The sequence below is a fragment of the Octodon degus genome, unplaced genomic scaffold, assembly GCF_000260255.1.
Source record: "Octodon degus isolate 3935 unplaced genomic scaffold, OctDeg1.0 scaffold00079, whole genome shotgun sequence".
Classification (NCBI taxonomy): Eukaryota; Metazoa; Chordata; class Mammalia; order Rodentia; family Octodontidae; genus Octodon; species Octodon degus.
Window position 1 is genome coordinate 4,167,670 of NW_004524655.1, and position 22,553 is coordinate 4,190,222.

General features: G+C 43.9%; 1 protein-coding gene across 1 annotated transcript in view; it reads left to right on the forward strand.

Annotated features, from left to right (window-relative positions):
- Positions 1–22,553, forward strand: part of Suds3 (SDS3 homolog, SIN3A corepressor complex component) — a 36,842-nt gene that overhangs the window by 5,800 nt on the left and 8,489 nt on the right. Inside the window, exons 4-10 of the mRNA XM_004636236.2 lie at positions 1,120–1,191; positions 4,010–4,029; positions 6,185–6,341; positions 16,082–16,177; positions 17,211–17,272; positions 17,698–17,719; positions 19,114–19,219. Of these exons, the coding sequence (XP_004636293.1) occupies positions 1,120–1,191; positions 4,010–4,029; positions 6,185–6,341; positions 16,082–16,177; positions 17,211–17,272; positions 17,698–17,719; positions 19,114–19,219 (535 nt within the window). The remainder of the gene's footprint in view (positions 1–1,119; positions 1,192–4,009; positions 4,030–6,184; positions 6,342–16,081; positions 16,178–17,210; positions 17,273–17,697; positions 17,720–19,113; positions 19,220–22,553) is intronic.

The following is a 22,553-nucleotide window of genomic DNA, read 5'->3' on the forward strand; positions in this document are numbered from 1 at the left end:
TCCCAAAGTTGCCCAGGCTGGTGTTGAATTTGGAATTCTTCTGCCTCAGCCTCCTAGAAATCTAAGGTTGTGCTGAGCCACCACATCTGGCTTATTTTTCTTTTCAAAACATGTTAATGTACTAAATATTATCCAGTGTTTTCTACTTTGTGCATGGCGAATTATAAATAGATGGTTTTTTTCAAGTGCTATTGGCCCCTAGGGGCAGTGTAGCATAGAGTTTTAGGAACCCAGGCCCTCAGGTACCACGGTGGAGGGGGAACTTACATTCACTTTCTTGTGGGTGATCTGAGCTTATCATTTTCTCTTACCAAATTGGTGCATGAAGAAAACAGACCATCTAGTGCAGTATTGGGCCCAGCATGCGAACCCAGGGAGCGCTATCTGCTGCCATTAGCTCTTTAGGTCTGTATTGTGGAGCCTGGTCAGTGAACCTGTTTTCCTGCTAGGTACTTGGTGTTGCTAGTGGGTGATCTGCACTTTCAGGCTGGCCTGTGGGCAAGCTCTGAGAACATGAGGCATTTCCACACAAGCTGGAACCCTTCGGGGAAGAGCTATGGGAGGAGATTCTGAATCTGTGTCTGAGCTGTCTGGTACTGTCACTACCACATGTGGCCGTTTGTGTTTAAGTAAATACAATTAGTAACTTGGTTCTTGAGTTGCAGTACTTGTATTTAAGTGCTGAGCCCCCACCCATGGCAGGTGGCTGCCACACTGGATAGTGCAAATAGAGGACATTTCCACCACTGCAGAAAGTTGTGCCAACAGCTTTGACCTGGACCTTACTGCAGAACGACCTTTTTCCAAGAAGGGAGGCCCAGTAGTAGCAGACATTGCATTCACTTGGGGGTGTGATTTGATGTGCTGAGGTAGTGCACACAGGCTTCAGGTGGGACCTGCTTTATGCACTGGCTGATAACCTGAATCCACTTAACTGTGCACGTCTGGCCTTCGTGAGTTTGTGTTATTCTGTTGCTAATAATATAGTCACTAGCAATTGAAAATAACTTTATTTTTAGATTTTTTTCCCATAGTTTTATTGGAAAATAACTTTAGGAAATACAGTGTAGAGCAGATCGATCTTCAAAATAACTCTGGTTTTTCAATGTTCAAAATCAGGTACATTACAGGAGTATCAAAAGAGAATGAAAAAGCTGGATCAGCAGTACAAAGAGAGGATCCGAAACGCAGGTGAGGCTCTTTGATTAGAAATAAGCCATCTTCAAATGGTCCACCATGTCACCCACGTAATGTGCCTCTAAGAGCCATTTCCCAGAATGCATTGCAGATACTTTGTTGTGGGGGGTTTCAGGGAACAGAGATTCCAAAGGCACAGTTCAGAAAATTGGTTCATCTTTGTCCCTGCAGCCAGTGGTATTAGTGGTGGCTGCTTGTCCTCAAGTTGTTCCTGGTGCCCCACGAGTCGTCTTACCAGTTACTGCTCACATCTACACGGCTGGCTTAGTGGTCAATTCGGGATTGTTTCACACTCAATTTAAGTTTGTTTCTTCAGGAATTCTGTGCTCCAGGGAGTGGGTGTCCTCTCTTTATTTCCCTCCAGGGCTGTATAATAAGCTTTGAGAGAAATAAAGGAGCATGTTTTTATCCTGTTATGCCTAGTAAATGTTTTTATTCAGCATATTTGTTGGACATCTGTTAGGGGTAAGCACTGTGAGCAACTTAAAGTCATGAACACATTGTCCTTGACTTCAGAAAACGCATGTTCATTGACAAAAGATACCCAAGTGTCTAAAGTGAAGGAACATTGAGTTTAATGAAGCATCACACAGGAAGGAAGATGTGACAACTATTTAAAGTTTGTAAACACAGATTCCTGAGCTTACAGGAGACTGTTAAATTTTAAAGCTCACTGTTAGCCAGCATTTTGCATGCCAGCTGGGTACCTTTGCTTTTTGGTGTCATGGTAGAAATAATGTTGGATTTTAAAACAAGATCTGGGTGCCAGTCCTCATGTTGCTCTCCCTTTGACTTGTGATGCAGCAGCTATGGCTGTCTGCCCTCGGAAGCTTTTGTCCTCTCCACTGAGGGAGTCCAGCATGTTCAGTGTGCACCAACAGAAAAGGGGCTGAGAAACGTGCGGCACTAGGACAGTCACGCTACAGCCATTAGCTTCTGCCTGTCCATACCTGCTGTACTTGGTGCTACCCTCACTGCACTGCACTCTGAGCTCTGTGATACTGCCTTGGGGTATCACTAGAATCATCACCCTTCTTCCTGGAGTTCCCTTCCATAAGGTCAGGAAGGTGGCACTGTGGGAGGACGTGGCCCAAGATTTAGATCCCACCTCTATTTTTTTTTTTTTCCTATTTATTTATTTATTTTGTGTGTGTGTGTGGCCAGCTCAGCCCACCAGGGGGCGGGGCTGGCTGGCATGTGGTGCTGAGGATTGAACTGAGGTCCCTGTGCTTTATGCTTAGCTTAGCTTGTTCTAAGTAGGTGCTTTAGACCACTGAGCCATCTCACCAGCCCCCATCTCTGTTTCTTTGGGTCTGTCCCTTTAATCAAGGTATTTATTTGAGGAGCCTCAGTTTCCCCATTTGTAGATTCCTCAAGGAATCAGCTTAAGATGTAAATAATGAAAGAAAATTGATGTGGGCCATCTTTTCTTACACTAGAGCAGCAGGATGAGTGTTGAGTTCTTTTTCTTAATTTTCCTCACATACGCTCAGTCCTATGCTTATGTGTTGTTTCCTAAACAGTTCTTCCCTCTAGGTGAAAATGAGGAACTCCTAAATCAGTCATAACTTCAGCTTTAAAAAGCCCATTCTGTGCAGAGATAATCCACCTGCTTTGGTTGTCTGGTGCCTGCCTGCTTTAACTGATACAACAACTGCTAGCTCTAAAAGCTAATTGTCATTTTGTCTTGTTGATGCAGGTGTGATTTCTCAGGTAGTATAGACTTGTTCTCTCATGGTATGGTCTGGAGCAGACAGAAGTGAGCATATTGGGCTAGGTGTACTTGGATTCCTGTGCTGCATGATTCCCAGGGCCAAAAATCCCCAGGCTAGAAAATGATGTGTGGCTTGTCCCTTCAGTTAGTTTTTCTCATGCATCAACCTATTCGTTGACATCTGGGCAGGGTTCTTAGAACTCCAAAAGAGTTCACTGAGCATGTGTGAATATGCTTGTTTCTGGGGAATGAGTGTAGGGTTTGTCAGGTTTGCAAAAAGGCCACAGCAGACTGTATGGGGTTTCTGTAGTTACTGACTCCAGAAGTCTTTGCAGACTGTATGCAGCAGGCTAGCCGTCACTCAGAAAAGATTAGAGTCCACAGACCTATTTGGCTTGATTTACTGGATATGTAGAGGGGCTTACAATGTAGAGGAGGGGGGCTTCTGCAAAACACTTGCTCCTTGTGTAGGTGTTAAATACTTTTGGGAGGGTACTTTAGGGTCTGTGAGAGGAGCTTGATGAGGGAGAGGCTGTCCAGAAAGATCTCAAGCTGGGGGCTGCCTTAGGCCCGGAGTGCGGAGTGCAACAGAGAGGCCCTGAGTGTGTGGTTGGCAGGAGCTTCAGTGCCTGTGAGTACACTGCAAGGAGGCCCAGGAACCTCTGTCCTGGATTCCTTAGGAGCATCAGTCCTTATCACCTGGGCTTCTCCACGCCACTTTTGAAACATCAAGGCAGACTCACTTTCGGAGTTGCTGTGTGCCTTCCTAACCTGTCCTGCAGTCTGTGCAACTGCTGGAGAGTGAGGACTAAGTGAAAGAAGGGTCGACTTATTTTTGCCAAGGTGGTTTGGCTTTGCTGCTTATTTTTTCCCCCACGCAGAACTGCCAGTGCTGATTCTGTTCAGGCAGATTTTAACTAGACAAAAGTATTTCTTGCATCTTTACCTTTCATGTACATCAGTACTTTACTGATGAAAAGACTTGCTTTGTGTAATGTGCTTTCAGAAAGCAATTACAGCTTCTAAATGAATGCTAACATCCCTGTCTAGAAAGGTGACACGCCTAGTGAATCTAATTGTCCTTTTTATCTTTTTCAGAACTCTTCCTCCAGCTGGAAGTAAGTACCACAGCCCTGGGTTTGCAGGTGCTCTCTGAGACTGGAATCTTGCTTTCTGGATCTGGCGGCATTTCCTTCTGTGACAGAATAGTTTGGAAGCTTTTGTCACCATTTTGTTTGACTACATGATACTTGGTCTCACTTCAGATGGTCCATCTATTCCAGAGGTGGTGAACCTTTTAGGGCTTTCAGTGATCCAAACAGCTCACTGTGGTGTGCACGCCATAGGCTTGCTGCCACTAATCTATTCATGTTTTGTTGAACAGCCTCTGTTTATCTCATGGTTAGGGGATGTTCACCCCTCGTTGCTTTCTTTGGAAGTATAGCAGCTTAATTGATGGTGGTTCTCGAGGCAGTCCAATTTCTGAATTGGCTTGACAGGTCCATTTTATACCTGGAACTCTAGACCAGTGGAATTTGAATGTTTCTTTTCATTCCACAGATATTTGCTGCTTTTGTGTCAGGCTCAGTTTTGAGGTGCAGAGATTAGGACCAGAGTGTTGAATGCAGTACTGCTCCTGGATGGTGTGTGTTTGTTGGGTATTTTTTGAGAAGGTCATGGTTTATTAGAACCATGCTATTGGAAACCAGTAGTGAAGTCAGTTCAGTGCATTTAGTGTCAGCCTGAAGGATCATGTGATCCACAGCCACAGCCTACCTTGGGCATTGTTGTTTGTAACTTTGTATACTGGCAAGATTCCAAATAACTTTTATTTCAGTTCAATGTCAGTGTGGAATCCTTAAGGCTTCAGGTACCTAATGTGCTCTACTGTAGTTTTTCATTTTATTGTAAGTATCAAAAGTAATAACCTATGTTGTCTGGCCTCAGTGTCATGTACTTAATTTTGCATGTAGATACTTTATCTGGAATGTGCTATTTTTCCCTTGAAATTATGCCTTAAAAGTGACTATTTACCATCTTTGAGAGATTTGTGTTCTGTTAAAGCCGTAAGATTTAAGACATTAAATCTCTTGGGGAGAGGAGGTAGCTGAATGGGAAATGTGGTACCTTCAGTGGGAACCCTGTGCCCAGACACCTGCTCACTGAAAGTGTGGGTGAGCAGAGTTGTTTTTCTGTTTCTAGTAAAGTTATTTTCTCTGCCTTTTTTTTGGCTGGCTCAGGATGCCTTCAGGGCGGATCTGGCAAGGCTTGAGGATCAGGGGATCGAACCACAGCATCCTGAACCTGACTGCTTTGTTTATTTTTTGTTCAACTTTTTTTTTCTCCATAATTTTATTGAGAAGCAATAACAGTGAGATAGTTTCAAATCAAATTGGTAGGACAGTTTCAATAATTAACACATTGCATACTCTCTTCCTAGTGGTTAATTGCTATACAAGATGCAGACATGAGATCCTATTTACAAACACTATTAGAACAAATCCCTCTATTCATTAAGAGAATGTAACTGTATATCTATCCTAACCATTTTGAATACACAGATACAAAATGGACATTCAGCTGTATCCCCTTTTCTGTTTAGTTCCGTCATTTGAATATTATAGATGTGTGAATTCATCAAAATATTCCAAAAGAGTCCAGTAGTCCCTAATAGTATTGGGTCTTCTGCTTGACTGGCAATGTCAGAAATTGTTGGCCTGAGTCCCGTACAGCTCGACATAACACAATTTGTGATAGCCAGATCTTGGAAACAACCAAGATGCCCATCACCTGAGGAATGGATGAAAAAGATGTGGTATTTTTATACAATAGAGTATTACTCAGCTATAAAGAATGATGAACTTTAAACCTTTATATTTAAATGGATGCCACTTGAAGATATACTCATAAGTGAAATAAACCAGACACACATATGTAAATATCATGTAGTTTCCATAGTAAAAGAACTCGAAGAAATACAAATAGAAGGGTATAATACAACTAAAAGGAAAACAAGAACTTGAGGACTAAATAATTAAGAGAGGGAAAGGAAAAAAGCTAGGAAACATGTCAGTGGCAAGCCATACAGTTATATGTAGAAGATGGGTAAGGCAATGATCCTGAGAATCTTCTGACTGCTTTGTTTAAGCAATCACTTAAAGAGCTGAGCTAATGGGCAGGCCCCCATTTTTTCTGCTTTTGAGACAGCTGGACTTTGAATGCAGTTCTGGGTGCCTGGGCTATACACCCCTATGCTGTGTTTCTTCTGCTCAGACTGAACAAGTGGAAAGAAATTACATTAAAGAAAAGAAAGCAGCAGTGAAAGAATTTGAAGACAAGAAGGTTGAACTAAAAGAGAACCTGATCGCTGAGCTAGAAGAAAAGAAGAAAATGATTGAAAATGAAAAGCTAACCATGGAACTAACAGGAGGTATGGAGGCCCTGTAGGGCAGGAGTCTGGGGGTCCAGAGGGGTCCTGGCATGCTGCTCCTGTTACCGCAGCTGTCCCCCAGTTCGAGCAGAGCCTGATAGCACAGAGTGGGCTTTGACATCACAGATTAGAGTTCCAGTCCAACCTGTGTTGGCTCTGTCACCTTAACCAAGCTGTTTTAACTTCGGAGTGTTTCCTCCACTGTAAAGTGGGGCTGATCATACCTTATTCTGTGGGAATGTGGTTATAAAGATAAATGTCTTAGGCCGGCCAGATAGCTCAGTAAACTAAAGCGCCTGCTTAGGCAGAGTGCAGTGCTCCCTGCTGGCCCCGCCCCTGGGGCGCAAGTGATTGAGACTGGGTGTGGTGGCGCAGGCCTGTAATCCCAGCGCTTGAGAGGCTGAAAACAGGAGAATCACTAGGAGTCCGATCTAGTAGTGAGACCCTGTCAACTGTGTACTAAATACATTTAAAAAAAGAGAAGAAAAGGAAATACAAATGCCTAGAATATTTCTTTCTAGGTATTCCATAGAATATTTCTCATCTAGATATTCCTTAGGTGTAGCACTTAGGAGCTTGGGCTTACCCTTTATGTAATTCTGGCTCTGCTGCCATTCATGGCTTGCTTTCATTCCTGAATTACTCAGCTCCATCTGTGGTAGTGGGAATGTCTCTGCTTTGTTTTTTTTTTTTTTTTTTTTTCAGTCTGCCTTCAATACAGGAAATGCATTACTGTTTTTTGACTTGGCCGTGGGAACAGTGGCTTTGGTTATATCATCTGTGCTGTTAGATCTCTTCAGGTGTTACTAGGAACATTTCAGAAAGGGTTGATGTGATGCCAACAGTGTAGCTAACCTTAACATTTTCCTATAAAGCTCGGGAAGTTGTACGAGACTGGAAGCTAATTCCTCCCTAGCTTTCCGAAGTTTAGTCTGCATATGGGAGCTCAGCAAGCTCTAGGCAGATTTTGGGGAAAAGCGTTACTATGGGCTGACTTTCCTGCTGTCATATGTAGACTGATGAATCCTAGAAGGATACAGAGAATCTTAGAACCTGCCAGACACTGTGGAGCAGTCAGCAGTGTGTTTGTTACTTGGATATGTAGGTGGCACGCCTTCTGCACAATTTCTAAGAGTTAACTTTTATAATATTTAGAAGGTACTAGGGCTCTGGCATGTCTGATTTTAAGAGGGTTCCATAGAAAATGTGTTTTTATGGAAAACCTTGGAGCTACTTTGAAACTAAAAATAGCCAGTTAATAGCTGCACATTAGCCAGTTGTGGTGGCATGTGCCTGGAATCCCAGTACTCAGGAGGCTGAGGCAGGAGTGTTGCTGTGAATTTGAGGACAACCTGGGCAACATAGTGAGCTTAAGCCCAGCTTGAACTATATAGCAAGACCCTGTCTCAAAAAAGAAAGAACACCAAGTTCTGCATGCACCACGTACCAATACACTGTCTGTACTATGAACCAGCTTGGCCCTATTCTAGCTCCAGGCCAGTGATACCTGGGTGAGAATCTAATTGTGTCTTGCTAGGCATGTTGGAGGGGAGGAGTCTGACTCCTAAAATGAAATCTCTGGAACTACTTGAAAGAATTGGCAAAAAAGCAGCTCAGAAATGTTTTTATTTTAGTGAGAATGCATACTAAGATGACATGTCCAGATAGCACGGCCTTGTTCTTGTTGAAATGCTGTCTAGACTGCTGGTACCTCGTCCCATGCCAGTCTGCCTGCCTGTTTTCTGACCCAAACGCCACTTTTTTTGATAGCGGCTGTGACTGGCATGGTGCCTCATCATTCTCTGCTTGTGCCACCTGATGTTTGGGAGCCTTCATTAGGCTAGTGGGAAATATTGTCGACTTACAGCTGCTGCCTTTTCATCTGCAGGGAAGGATGTATTCACCTTACCTGTGATTTGGCTTCATAGCTATTAACAAGCAATAGACATTATTTGGTCAGTAGATTTTATAGCCAGAATCCTAAGTGGGACAGGCGGCATCCTTGGTGACTTGAGACAGCTGACCAGGGTAGAAAAGACAAATAAACGCAAGGAAGTCATTTGTAATGCCCCCCCCCCCCAAAAAAAAAAGATTGTAGAAGTGTTTAAGGCTAGCCATGGGCATTAGAGGCACTGATGTCCTTCCTCTAGCCATTTGGTACCCTTGGTAGGGAAAGCACTGCCAAGGTAATGATAGAGTGTGGAAAGGAAAGGCACTGGAGCTAGAAGGGTAATTAGCGTGTCCACAGATGGTGTTGCTATGCTGTTGGATTAAAGGCCTGACTTCATTCCTCTAAGTGAGTGACTGACTTCACCTTTGTGGATTGACGCCTAGTATTGATATTGCCCAGCTCTGCCCAGAAAAGATACTCCTTAGTATGTCCTTTTCTGCTTCAACATGTAGGCCTCTTTAAAGTAAAAGTAGAATAAGAGGCTGGTAAAAAGATTAGTTCAGGAGACCCTTTACAGATTAGTGTTTCAGTGACCTGCTTCATCTGAACATTAACGCCTCCCTGGGAATTTGCTGGGTAGACTCTTCAGCACTCACATCTCTGGTGGAGAATTTGTGGAAACGACTGCGCTGGTGGCAAGGTGTGCAGTAGGTGAAGAGGCTGGGATGAGTGCAAGGTCAGAGCTTCTTCAGCGTTGATGCGGACCTGGGTGCCCTGGGGCCTGGGTGCAAGGCAGACAGCTTCGGAGGCTCTTGGGTTATGGCCTTTCTAACCAGGTGGCTGCTGGCCACGTCACACTTTGCATAGTGAGGCTGTAGGTAGAATTACCTGAGTGTAATTTCTTTGATGATGTAGCCAAAATTATAAATAACCTAAATAATCAGAGTAGTTCATTGAGCTTTCAAATGTAGGGAACTTTATCATTAATTCATTTTTCTTGTTGCTAGAGCAGCCTCTTCTGTATTCCAGCAGTTCACTAAACTGCCACTCCATTTTCTGTCGTAAATTCTTTCTTACCAAGGGCCCCTGTGGATGGTACCCTCAGTAAAGCCTGTGAGTTTCCTTTGGAAAACACTAGAGTCATAGCAAGCACTGTGAGTCATTATAATGCCAAAATAGAGGTCTGTTTCCAGAGTACTTGTCGAGCTAGACATTGTACAGAAGTTTTAGTGCTGCTTCCACACTCTGACAGACTAGAGGAGAACCTTGGCTCATACGCTTAGCATGGGGTCTCCTCATTCTGCAGGGAGGTGATGGAACCTACTACTAGGGGTTGGTTAAAGATGAGACCATGTGATGCCTGTGTTGTGCCTTAGAAAATGGTATCCAGAGGAGTCACTCTGGACTTGGCAAGTGTGCTAACCCTGTTAGTTTGCAGCTCCCCTTGATTTCAGATGTTGCTACCTTGAGTTTACAGATGATAAAGCAGATTCAGAGTAGAACCATTTGCTCAGGTACTTCAGTAAGCTAGATAGAACTTACACCAGAATTTGGTACTAGGCGTGCTGTCTTAACCACATCATACCAGCTCTCCTGATAGCGAGGGGACATAAGGCAGTGTGACAGAATTAGGCCAATGGGTAAGGTCTGTGTTCTCAAGGAGTTTGTGTCTTGATATTTACAAGGTGGACACGACTTCCATGCCTTCCCAAGTGCAAGGCAGTGGGGCACGGAGGTTCCCAAATGAGGGGATAGATCTGACAGGCTTGTTATGGTGACTTTAGAACTTTGTACTAGACAGGAGGAGTGTGTCTCACACAGTACTTAGCCCAGAGAGGAGGACTGTAGAAGTCATGGCGAGGAGAAGAGGTTGCATGAGGAGGGAAAGTGGAACAGGTGACCTGGCTGTGGGGTAGGGTAGCTTTCCCTGGTGCTGTTGTTGTAGAGTACAGGCCCTTCCCTGTGGTTGAGGGGAAGACAGGAGGCCTGCATTGGGTCTCTTTGGATGCTGTCCCTTGATTGTAAGCAAGTTTGGCTCCAGGGGTTTGGTTCTTCCATTCCTGCCCTGGTTTGGCCTCTGTAGGCCTCACCCTAATTCCCATTCCACACCCCTGCCTTGTATTTTTGGTTGCCCCTGCAGTGTGGATTTGTGACACTGTGGGTAAGCTTGACAGTTGTATTAGTTACTCTTTTCTCATTGCTGGGACAAATACCTGACACTCAAAATGAGGGAAGGAAAGGTTTATTTAGCTCACAGTTACTGGAGAATTCACAGTTTAAAATAGCCTGAATTATGTAGCAAGACCTGAGAGCCTTATTTGCTCCGGAGAGAGGGTCAGTGCCACTGTCTTCTCCAAACATCTCTTCTCTGACTGAGGTGGTCTCAATCGCAGACACTGCCGCCCCACTCTACAGGGTCTAGAGGAGAGGCTGCGATGCCGCTGTGTCTAGGATGACCCTCCACACCTCAGACTGCAGCCTTGGGGGGCATTTTGAGATGCCAGTTTAATGATTCTCCCCTCCTTGGCCCCACCCCTCATGCACCTCCCTGGTTCTCTGGCCCCGTCCCCCAGGTAGCTTGTGGCTCCTGGAGCTGCATCTGCCCCACAACTTACATAAGGCTTTGGGGAGGTGACTAGACCCAAACCATAATAGCACCCATGAGAGAGGAGCAAGGATAGGGTGCGTTTGTGCCACTGTGGCTCTCTGGGCCAGCTCTCTCTTGCTCTGACTCTGCGTTAGGGCCATTGCTGTCTGCTGCAGGTCCACGCTCCAGGAGCTTTTGTTCTGCACATGTAACCTATGAAGAATGCTGCTTTGAAGCCAGAGGTAGGGCACATGCCTGTACGCCCAGCTCTCTGGGAGGCTGAGGTAGAAGGAGTGTTAGTTTGAGCATTGCCTGGGAACTTAGTTTAGTAACTCACTGAGACCGTCTCAAAATAAAAACAAAAAATGATGTGTCTAGGGATGTGTCATCCAGAAAAGGAAAGTAAAATACAGAGTGCTTCTGGAATCACTGCAGCTCATTTTTTCTTAATCTATAAACAAGTGTGGGCTTGTTTTTAAATTTGGTTTTTAATCGGCCCATAATTGCACATACTAACGGAGTACAGGGTATTTTGATTCATATCTGCATTGTGTAATCATTAGGCTGGGCTATTAGCATATTTATCTACTTCTGTAGTTCTCATTTCTTTGTGGCGATTACATTCAAAATCTTACAGTCTGGTAAATTTGGAAATACTGAACACAATATTATTATTATTATTTTTTTGGCTGGCTCAGGCTGCCTTCAGGGTGAGTCTGGTAAGGCATGGGGAGCTGGGGATCAAACCGCGGTCGACTGTGCCTGACTGGGTTTGCCCTGGCAGGTGTATAAACAACTGAGCTTACCAGCAAGCTCTCCTGAACACAGTATTATTAACTGTAGTCACTTTGCTGTGTAATAGTGTCCCAGCACTTACACTTAGTGGTCTAACTGAAAGTTGTAATGGCCCATCTCGCCTAATCCTGTGTCTCCGCTACCCTTTCCAGCCTCTGGAAACCCCTGTCCTATCCTTTGTGCCTGTCAGGTCAGCCTCTCTAGATTCCACCTAAGAATGAGGTTATACCTGAGCTTGTTTAAGATGTTAAAATGGAGCTTTTATTGCAGCTGAACACTGTAAGCACGTGAGTTGTTAGACATTAAGGACTAGGTCCAAGAAAGAAGGGAACAAAGGCGTATCAGTCGATGGGTAACTTCGCATTGATCACAGGAAGTTGATGTTGTCAGGGCTCTCCCTCCATAGCAATGCTAATACCTGCCCGGCACTGACTCAGCCTCACTCTCTTTTCTTAGATGCTCACATTTCCTAGAGGACAGGTCTGTGTCTCAGGTGTCCTGAGGCCTGCATTGTTAACATTCAAGTGTGAGGTGGTTTAGAGAGGAGCTGTAGGCCTTGTCATTGTTTGTTCTCTCCCGTAAACCCTCCCACCATCTGCTGCAGTTGTGTAATGTTCAGTGCTATCCTACAGATTATGCCCACTGAAACACGTTTGAAGTATCCTCAGGATCAGAGAGGCCTTTTCACTTAGGCCATTTGGAGAAGTTTGGGGTTGGTGCACAATGTCTGAGAGGCCTCCTGGCCGAATTCCTTGCTTAGGTGCCTTCTCCAGGGGTGTTGCACTATGGGGTCTGAGCCTCAGATTCAGTTCTGGGAGTTTGATTTTTTTTTTTTTTTCTTAAGAGACAGGGTATCACTATGTAGTCCATGCTGGCATTGAACTCACTTTTTGTAGCTCAGGCTGGCCTTAAACTCACAGTGATCCTGCTGCCTCAGCCTCTTCAGTGCTAGGATTATAGGCATGTGCCACCCTGCTGGGTTTGGGAGTTTGAATTTTGTGAGTGTGTCCTGATTGACTTCTGTGGACTCTTACTGGCCAAATGAATGCGTGAGAGACTGATGTTACAAAGTCAGCATGCCAGCTGTTGCAGACAGTGAGTAATAGAACTGTCAGGCAGATTTGCATGCAGATGGTTAGGCTAGCCCATCCCTCTTTGAAAAATCTATTGTCAAAACCAGCCAACCAAATTGGCAATTGAAGCAAGGGAGTTTAGTGTATAATTTCACATACTGTGTGGTCCTGGGGCTGTATATGTAGGCTGGTCTTCCCCTGAATCATGTCTCCCATGTGTGCAGCTGGCCAGGCCTGTTCTCTGGTGCCACCTCTTCTAGGTGGTGGTACAGACATGCTGATACATTTTAGGAGCCTCCCAAGAGTACTTCCTTCTGTTTTTCTTTTTCTTTTTGTATTTAGTACAGGGTCTGCAGGGTCTTACTGTGGAGATTGGACTCGTCATGATTCTCCTGTTTTCAGCTTCCGAAACGCTGGGATTACAGGTGCATGCCACCATGCCCAGTCTCAATCACCATCTCAGCACACCCTTGGGGTGGGGCTGGCACAGCATGCCAGGGATTGAACCTAGGTCCCTATGTCTGCCTAAGCAGACTAGGCGTTTTAGTCTGCTGAGCTATCTGGCCAGCTTTTCCTTCTGTAGAAGTAGGCATTGGATAAAATCTACCAGGTTATTCCTGTGACTGGGCTAATAAAATGGATTGGTTTTTTTCATTACTTTTAAGGAGAATTTGATTACATTTTCTGACTTGTAAGTGTGCAGTTTCAACAGTTTATTGGCGTGGTTGGTTTGGTTCTCTCCCTATTGTGTGCTGCCCACCTGCCCATCTCTGTGTTGGTAGCCTGTGGAGTGGGGTGCACTCAGCTCCTTGCTGAAGAGAACACTCTGCAGTGTTCATAGGGCGCTGCTGTCTCTCTGGTGCTGACTGGGTTGGGTGAGCTCCTTTCACATTTTAGTTGCCAAATTCTGCACCTTATAGTGTATCATATTGATAGCAGCTGCCTGTGGTATTCACATCCTTCCCCCCCCCCCCCCCATCTCATCGTTTTAAAAAGTTCTTTGTGTGGTGCTTTCCTCCCTGAAATCGTAACAGTAAAAACCAGCCTTGGTTGTGCTTCGGCAGGTGAGCTGCTCAGCTAATGGCTTCACATGTTCCATTTCTGTAACCCTTACAGTATCTGTGCGCGCCCTCTGTTAGATGAGGAATCCTGAGGTAGCCTGTCTAGGTCACACAGCTGCCACTGGGAGTCAGGCCTATAGGTGTGACACTCAGGCTTTGAACCACTGTGCTATGCCACCAGCCAGTAAGTGACTAGAGCAAGGTAGCATCTCAGCAGAGGGGAATAGATGTCCTCTAGGAAGATAGTTTCCCCCCTCTTCCCAGGGGTGTGTGTGTATCCTTCTCCCACTCCTACTTCCAAGTCCACCTTTACAAATATTTATTAGGTGTGTGGTTCTTAGTTTGCCTCTGTTCCACTCATAGGAAAAAAACCAGTATTGTCTGTGTGTGTTCTAAGAGCAACATGCAGAAACATCTTGCATTTGTGTAGTACACTTGTTACATACTCCTAAGATCCTGCACATTCCTGTGGCACAGTCCTGCTTTGCTGAGAAGCATGCATACTCATGATTAAGTTGGTCTTGTGATCACCTTTACTTCATCTGGTTCTTAAAACTTGGTGCTGGGGTAAGGACACATTTCACCCTGTGGTGGAATCACACATCCTGGTTGGGAAATGGCCCACATGGTGTGGCGCTTGGTGTAGTGGAGGCTGGCAGGAATGTCCCGGTTACTGGGAAAGTGGGCTGAGCCTCTGCCCGTGGAAGCTGTCACAGAAAGGGGAATGTTGAACAAACTCCCAAGAACGTTATATAGGCATTAGCTGGACAGTATAGAGGAGGGTGGGCAGAGAGGACAGTGAACAAGGACTTGATGACCTGAAAGTCTAATCTTTTGATAACAAGAGCTAAAAGCTTGCACAAGCAGTGAGTGTGAATGAAGGAGAAGTGAGGAAGAATAGAACAGAGGCTTGCCCTTCATTCTGTAGAAGGTAGTAAGCTTTTGAAAAAGCTATTAGAAAGAGAACAGTATGCAAAGATGACCTGGTATCTGTCTTAGGGAATTGGCTTTGAGGGAGGGAGGAGAGGATGGTCTTGCTAAGGGAGAGACTGCTGATGGGCATGGAGCTGTTGTCACTGAAAAGATCAGGGCCTGTAGTTGAGGTGACTTTGATGCCTGGGTAAAGGAAGGGGGTCAGATTCAGTGCCCCTGAGATGCAGGAGAAGAGGCAGCCTTGGGCAGAGGAATGAGGAGAAATGAGTTTGCTAGGAGCCCAGAGGGTGTGTATTTCCATCCAGAGGGCTGGTAGGGTTGGGAGTAGAGATGGACATTCAGCGGAAGACGGCTGAGGGCTGAATGGACCTGAGAGATCACCAGGATGGAGGAGTAGGCTGGCCAGATGGCCCCAAAGGGCAAAAGTCAGCAGGGGTCTGGGTGGCTGTTGGGAAGAGTCACCAGGGCAAGGGGAGTCAGTGTCAGTGTCAGACTGCAGAGAGGTCAGGAGGGTGAAAAGAGGCTTTATTGTGTGCTTTCATTGTATCATTCGTGAAGTCAAGTAGCTGCCAATGGTTAGAAAGGAGTGGAGTTTGTAAATGAAAACTCAGTATAACAATGTTAGCACTGAGACCAGTGGCCTGTAAAAAGAGCCTTTTGTACTAGTGGGTTTTAGGCACCCACCCTCTGGGGAACAATGGAAATTAGTTATGTGGTGAGCTCACCTTGCACTTTCAGTTCCAGAATCTGTATTCTTTTTTTTTTTTTTTTTTGTATTTAATACAGGGTCTGCAGGATCTGACTTCATAGATTGGGCTCCTAGTGATCCTCCTGTTTGCAGCCACCACCCAAGCGCTGGATTATAGGCGTGAACCACCAGGCCCAGTCTCAATCACTGTCTCAGTGTGCCCCAGGGGCGGCCGGCATGTCAGGCCTGGGAATCAAACTCCTGGCCCCTGAATCTGCCTGAGCAGGTGCTTTCATCCACTCAGTTATTTGACTAGCCCTAATCTGGCCCTCTGGGTTCTTAATTGGAGTGGAAGAAGGAATAGCCACTAGTTTTTAGGGTATTATTATCTTACCTACCATAGTGTAGTCTTAAGAGTGTTGAATTTCTCAAAAGGGTGTGTACCTAGCATAAGTAATTTGCATAGTGTAAGCATAGACCCTCTGTCAACTCTGTTACGTCTGGTTAGAGCTTTGTATAGACGAAATATCCCCAATAAAACAGTTCTGGTTGGGTGGCTGTGAGGCAGATGTTCGCACACTGTAAGAATTCTTACTCCCAAGTGGGAGCTGGATAGGTTTATCCATTCTGTTCTTTGTTCTTAATCCTTTATTTAGGTAACGAGTAGGTTATGTTCATTGCTTTATATGAACCTATTCTATTCTTGCCACAGATTCAATGGAAGTGAAACCCATCATGACCAGAAAGTTGCGGAGGCGACCAAATGATCCTGTCCCCATCCCAGATAAGAGGAGAAAACCTGCTCCTGATATCCGTTTGTGTCATGCTTTATCGCGTTTTTCCCTTAAGACAATGAGTGCTTTGTTGTACCTCTGATAGAGCAGTGCCGGTGGACCTTTAGAGCTTTCAGTGATGATGAACAGCCTGTGGCAGCATGTGTGCCATGGGTTTGCCACCACTCTGATAGAGTATACGTGGTAGTTGTTCTGCAAAGGTAGCAATATTTGATTGGGAAATATATGTAAAATATTTATCCCTGGGACGGTGGTTGGCCAGAGTCCTCAATTGCTACTGCTTTCAGTGGGAAAAATTTTGGAAAGTACTTTGTGTTGGAAATTAGGCTTCAGAGAAAACTGAAAAGTTGACATGGCTTAATTTTTCCACCTGTGAAACAAAGATAGTAATAATATCTGCTCTTGTGTACGTCATGTACTCCATTTCTAGCACACTGAATTGCAGATTGTTCTTATAGCAAGTGAGATTGTTTTCAATATAAAAATCTCTTTAACCATGAAAACAGACAATGGGAATGGGACACATGGAAAGAAGTGTCCCTCCTAGGGCATAATAAGTAGCTGTTTGTCTTAGATGGTTCAGTTGTTTGTTGGCTGCCAGAAAAAGATACAACTTCACATCCTTTCAGCTTTGTAATTAAGAATTTAAGTTGCCTTGGAAGACTAACCTACATTAGGGGTGTGTGTGTGTGTGTGTGTGTGTGTGTGTGTTTGTGTTTGTATATGTATGTATGTGTGTTTTAAGGCTTTAGATGTTTGGAACAAGATATAAGTACAGGGTGAAATTGTTTTACTTTTTTCTCTGCTTTCACTATTACAGCTGCCTACTGAGCTTCATTGTAGCAGCTTCTAAGGTGGGGAATGTGAATTCTTATACCTGGTTACCATGAGACTTAATAGGAGATTCAATTTTCTAAGAAGCAAGGTATGAAAAAAAATCATGTAACATAGTCATGCTTTGTCAGTTCTAAAATATTGGAACCATTTTGTTGATTTCTGTTTCTTTGGGAAAGAAATTTTCAGACATACTCCTTTAACTCTTAACACCTCAGCTAAACTATTTGTTAACTGATGAGCAGATTATGGAGGATCTGAGAACATTAAATAAGGTACAGATTAATTTTTTTCTTTTTTCTTTGTATATTTTAGATATACGTAATGGTAAGTTTCATGATAGGATATTTTCAGTTTGAGTTTTTAGAAATTTCTTTGAAAGCTTAGGCTTGACATGGTTTCTGTTTTTCTTTTCTTTTCTTTTTTTTTGTTTTTGTGGCCAGCTCAGCCTACCCTGGGGGCAGGACTAGCGTGGCATGTGGTGCTGGTGCGGGGGATAGGACCTCGGTCCCTGCATGCTTGCCTAAGCTCGCCTAAACAGGTGCTTTAGACTGCGGAGCTCTCTTGCTGGCCCCTTGATACGATTTTCTGCTTCGCTTTATTCGCACGTTACTTTGTTAAATCATTGTGATACTTCTGATACCAGAAGTTGCATCTGAAATGATTTTCTCTTAAGATTTTTTTGTTGTTCTTTCTACAGCTTAAGTCACCCAAGAGACCAGGTAAGTGCATAATGTTTTTGACATTTGTACAATCTTTTTCTCGTGTTGTTGGAAAAGCATGTGAATACCTGTCCGAAAATCATTGAAATTTTCAAAAGTAAAATGTTCATTTGCTTAAGGGTAGTCATCATGGAAACAGAAAAGAACCTTAAGTATATTATGCCTAATATATATCTATGTATATCTAGATCTATCCCCTTATGTTATTTTTATCTTGTTCTGAGGATTTCTTTTTTTTTTTTAATTTTAGGGAAGGATCTACAGGGTGTTCAGGGTCTCACTATTAGAGCGGACTCATAGTGATCTGCCTGTTTACAGCCTCCCAAGAGCTGGGATTACAGGCATGTGCCACCATGCCCAGTCTTAACCACCGTCTCAGCATGCACCGGGGGCGGGGCCAGCACAGCAGACCCAAGGATCAAACCCCCGGCCCCTGTGCCTGCTTGCAGGTGCTTTAATCCACTGAGCTATTTGGCTGGCTCATGTTCTGAGGATTTATTGTACAAGACATTTGGTTAGCTGTTCAAGGTTTCCTTTTGTGCAGGCATAAGGTTGAATGAATACATATCCAATTTTGAATATTAAGTCACAGGATTTTCAGGCTTACTCCCTTTCTGGAATTAAGTGCGAGACATCACTGTCCAGTGGCTTTTCATGGCCTGCCTCTGAGTCTTCACAGGCTGCTCTGAGTTCCAGTTCATGGAGGAGGACAAGGCCACCTCAGGATTCACAGTGGTTCCTTCCAGCCAATGCTAGGTATAAGCTAGGATTCCAAACTGGTAATGTCTTGTCCTAGCACTGGGATTACTCATATATCCTTGTACTTACTGATTTTTGTGGAAAAAACCAAGATTGTTTACCTAGATAGTGTGTGGGCTGCCATAGTCCACAGGAAGTCCTGGGCTTCTGGAGCAGGCTGGGGAGTAATTTTAAATTCAGATCACTTGAACCTACCTTAGCTCTAGAAATGATTTCATTCCTTTTCTAAGCGACCTTGTGCATTTGTACATTTGACCTAAACCTTCCCGTGCCTCAGGTTTCTCCTCTGTTTGGTGAGATTAATCTGTGCCTTGCCTACCTCAGAGGGTTGTGTGAAGATCCAGTTAGAAGTACTGTGCAAGAATTTAGTGGTGTACTCTGCTATGCCAGCTGTGTCCCACACTAAGCTTGGCACCACATAGTAGGCTCCCCAGAGCAAGAGACCCAGCGTGCATGTGCTGCTTCATCGTGGTTCTTGTGTGTGAACAACCACGGCACTTGCTTTCAGGCCTGGAGTTTTGTTATGTTCCTATGCGTTCCCACTGTCAGAACTTGCCAGTCATGGTTACTGGCACACGGGGTCTCAGTTAAGGTATGTTAGCTAGTGGGTTCAAGCGTCTGTTGTCTTCCTCTAGCAACCCCGTCCTCTCCTGAGCACCTGCCTGCTACACCTGCAGAGTCTCCGGCCCAGAGGTTAGAGGCTCGGATAGAAGATGGCAAGCTATACTATGACAAAAGATGGTAAGTTATGAGAAAAGATGGACTGCCTTGAAGAGTCTGAAAAGAGCCAGTTAGAAGGTGAGAACTGGGCTACCTAGAGTTGCTGTTTCAGAGTATGGCTGCTTAACTTACAGTTGCGGTGGGATATGGTACTGTGCATCAGCTGACATTTGATGGATGCTTTCACTAGACTTTTGAGAACTGTTTCTCAGGATGGGTTCTGTGGGTCTTGGCCCCCCCTGCCTCCCCACTACTGTCACTGTCTTGTGTTAGAATTCACTGGCTCATGTCTTTAGTGGTGCCTCTACCTAGCAGTGACAGGATATATGTCCTGCACTGCCTCTCAACTCTGCTCCTATGTGCTGAATTTAATAGGTGTTCTGCATATAAAAGGATTTTGTGGTCACGTTGTTTAGGGGATAATCCTGTTAATTAGGTAGGATAAATGGATTCCCTTCTTATAGCACTCTTTAAGTCTTGTGATATGATAATGTACACTGTGAGTTCCTAAGATGGTATTAGGCGAGGTTTTTTATTTGACATCTCCACCCTTTTCTCTTGTATCATCCAACTGCGAAAAAGTTCTGGGAAACTTACATGGGGAATTATATCTTAAAAATATGACTCATTTAGTTGAAGACTGCTTGAAATTTTTAGACTGCCATTTTTTATTGAAAAGGAAATGGCAAAACAATAGCAAAAAAATCTTGAAAGCTCATACATTTATTTATTCAACAAATGTTTATTGCTGTCTGTATTAAGTATTCTGCTAGGTGTTAAATCACCCTGGATCCTGCATCTTTTCGCAGCTCTCTTCATTCTGATGTAGTGTTTGTTTCCATTAGTCCTACACAGGCCTGTTTTTACTTCAGGTCATGGGTGGACATGTTGTTGTGCTCTGCTTTTTTCTGGGTTAAATTCAGATCATTTTTCTCTGGGTCTATCATTTTTAATGGCTGTATAATCCTTAGATTAAACTTTTCTTTTCTTTTTTTTTTTTTTTTTTGTGGTACTGGAGATTGAGCTCAGGACCTTGTGCTTTCCAGGCAAGCACTTATTCTACTGAGCTATCTCCCTGTTCCTGTGTAATCCTTTAGAGTCTTAATACTTTTACTTAGCCAAAGGTTCCAAAATGAAGCAATCATTATTGCCTTTTTTGAGCGTTACGCTGATTAGCTACCTTACAAGATTGTATAGTCATCCCACTGTGTGCAGACGACACTGGTTTATGGACCACACAGACACTCATATCTGCAGGTGTTCATGTCCCCTATATAAAGTGGCATTGTACCAGGCATGGTGGCTCACACCATGTAATTCCAGCACTGAGGAATCTGAGGCAGGATTGTTGAGCATTTGAGACGAGTCTGGGCTACAAAGTGAGCACAGGCCAGCCTGGACTGCATAGCGAGACCCTGTCTCAGAATACACGCCCCCACACACTCACACCCACATCTGGCATCGTATTTGCGTGTAACCTGAGGTAGCCTCCTATATAGCCAGTGTGTTAGAAAAATACACACACTTCAGTAGTTCACTGTACTAACAAATGTCTGGAAGCTCATGACCACCATTTAAAGTACTACTTATAATTGTAGAGGCCAAAGATGACTTACATTAATTTCATGATGTCCCCATAAATTTAGTATTAAAATATTTACAGTAGTTTTTCTTTTCCTGACATATACATTGTTTTGGCAGTGTGTGTGTATGTGTATTTTTATTTGAGATAAGGTCTCACTGTGTAGACTGTGCTGGCCTTGAACTGTGTAGCCAAGGCTTGCCTTTGAGCTCATGTGGATCCCTCTGCTAGGTAAGTGTAGCACCGTAGCACCACACCTAGCTTCTCTATAAACATTTTGACAAGAATAGGCAGCCTCTGGCTTTGTAGATTCACATCTATGGAGCTAGCCATTTGTGGGTAAAAAGAAAACTGGGAATAAATTGTTTCTGTACTGAACAGGGACATTTTTTTTTTTTTTTACAACAATACAGCATAAGTATCTTCATTTTAATCAGAATTTTAAATTAACACAATGTGATTTAAAGTATATAGGTGAAAGTCAGGTGTGGTGGCACATACCTATCTCAGCATTTGGGAAACTGAGGCAGGAGGATCTAAGTGAGTTTGAGGCCAGCTTGGGCTACATAGTGAGTTCAAGATAAACACCAAGTACACAAAACAAGCAAAGCTTAGAGAGGCCAGGTGTGGTGGCACAGATCTGTAACCCTAGCACTTAGGAGGCTGAGGCAGGATTACTAGGAGTTCTAGTTTGAAGCCCAATTGAGCTACGTAGTGAGACCCTGTCTCAAAACAACAACAACAACAACAACAACAACAACAACAACAACAACCCCACTGCTTGTAGAGTTAGTCTTGCCTGAAATAATTCCACTGAGTTAATGATCTAGATAGATGAGAGAGGCTCGCTGATTTTAGTGACTTCTGCCGCTTAGATCTGGCTGCTTGGCTTTCTTCATCAAGACCAGTTAATGTTTCTTAGCATTGCTGCTATCCAGATGTACTGCCACTAGGTGGCAGGCACTAGCTGCTGAACACCCAGGGCCAAAGTAAGATGAAGAATGTTTCTAATAATGAAAACCAAATAACCTTTAAAGATCAAGCCCACATATAATAACTGTCTTTGAAAATGATGAGCTTTATCACTAACATTTTTACGGATCTGTGAGTCTTAGAGCCATGTAATATTTCAAATGATGTTCATTTTGTAATTGCGTTGCTTCAGATCTTCCTCTTTCTAGACTTAATCCTTAGACTTTATGAGATGTGTCTGGAAAAATGCAGTAGAATAAAATTCTTGTATTTTTTAAAAGATCCACAATGATGGGTATTCCATAAAGTAAACCAACTGGTCAGATGTGATATATCAGAACTCTTAAGCAGTTAGGAGGAATTTTCACCATCCTGCTCATGTTAGCAGAAGATATCTGGAAAGTAATGTCTCTGGAAGCATTTTGCTTTTCCACTGAATTTGAAGTTGCTCATTCTGTTCTTAAATATATTTTGAGAATGTTATTTTCTTCTATATTTGGTTGTTTTGTGGTATCAGGGATTGAACTCAGAACCCTCGCTTGCCAGGCAAGCACTTATTCTACTGAGCTATCTCCCCGGCCCTTCTTCAATATTTGGTGTGATTTTGCTTTACTAGCTTTAGTGGTCAAGGATCCCAATGAGTCGTTGAAAGGTGAGTCTTTTCCTCCCTGCACCTGTCCATGGGCCCTGGCTGCCCTGCTCAACGTTTTCACTGGAGCGTAGTGAGCCTCTCACACCTCTCTCAGCCCTGCCTGACTTTTCTATCTCTGTTCATTGGAGGCCATTCAAGTTTTCTTTCTT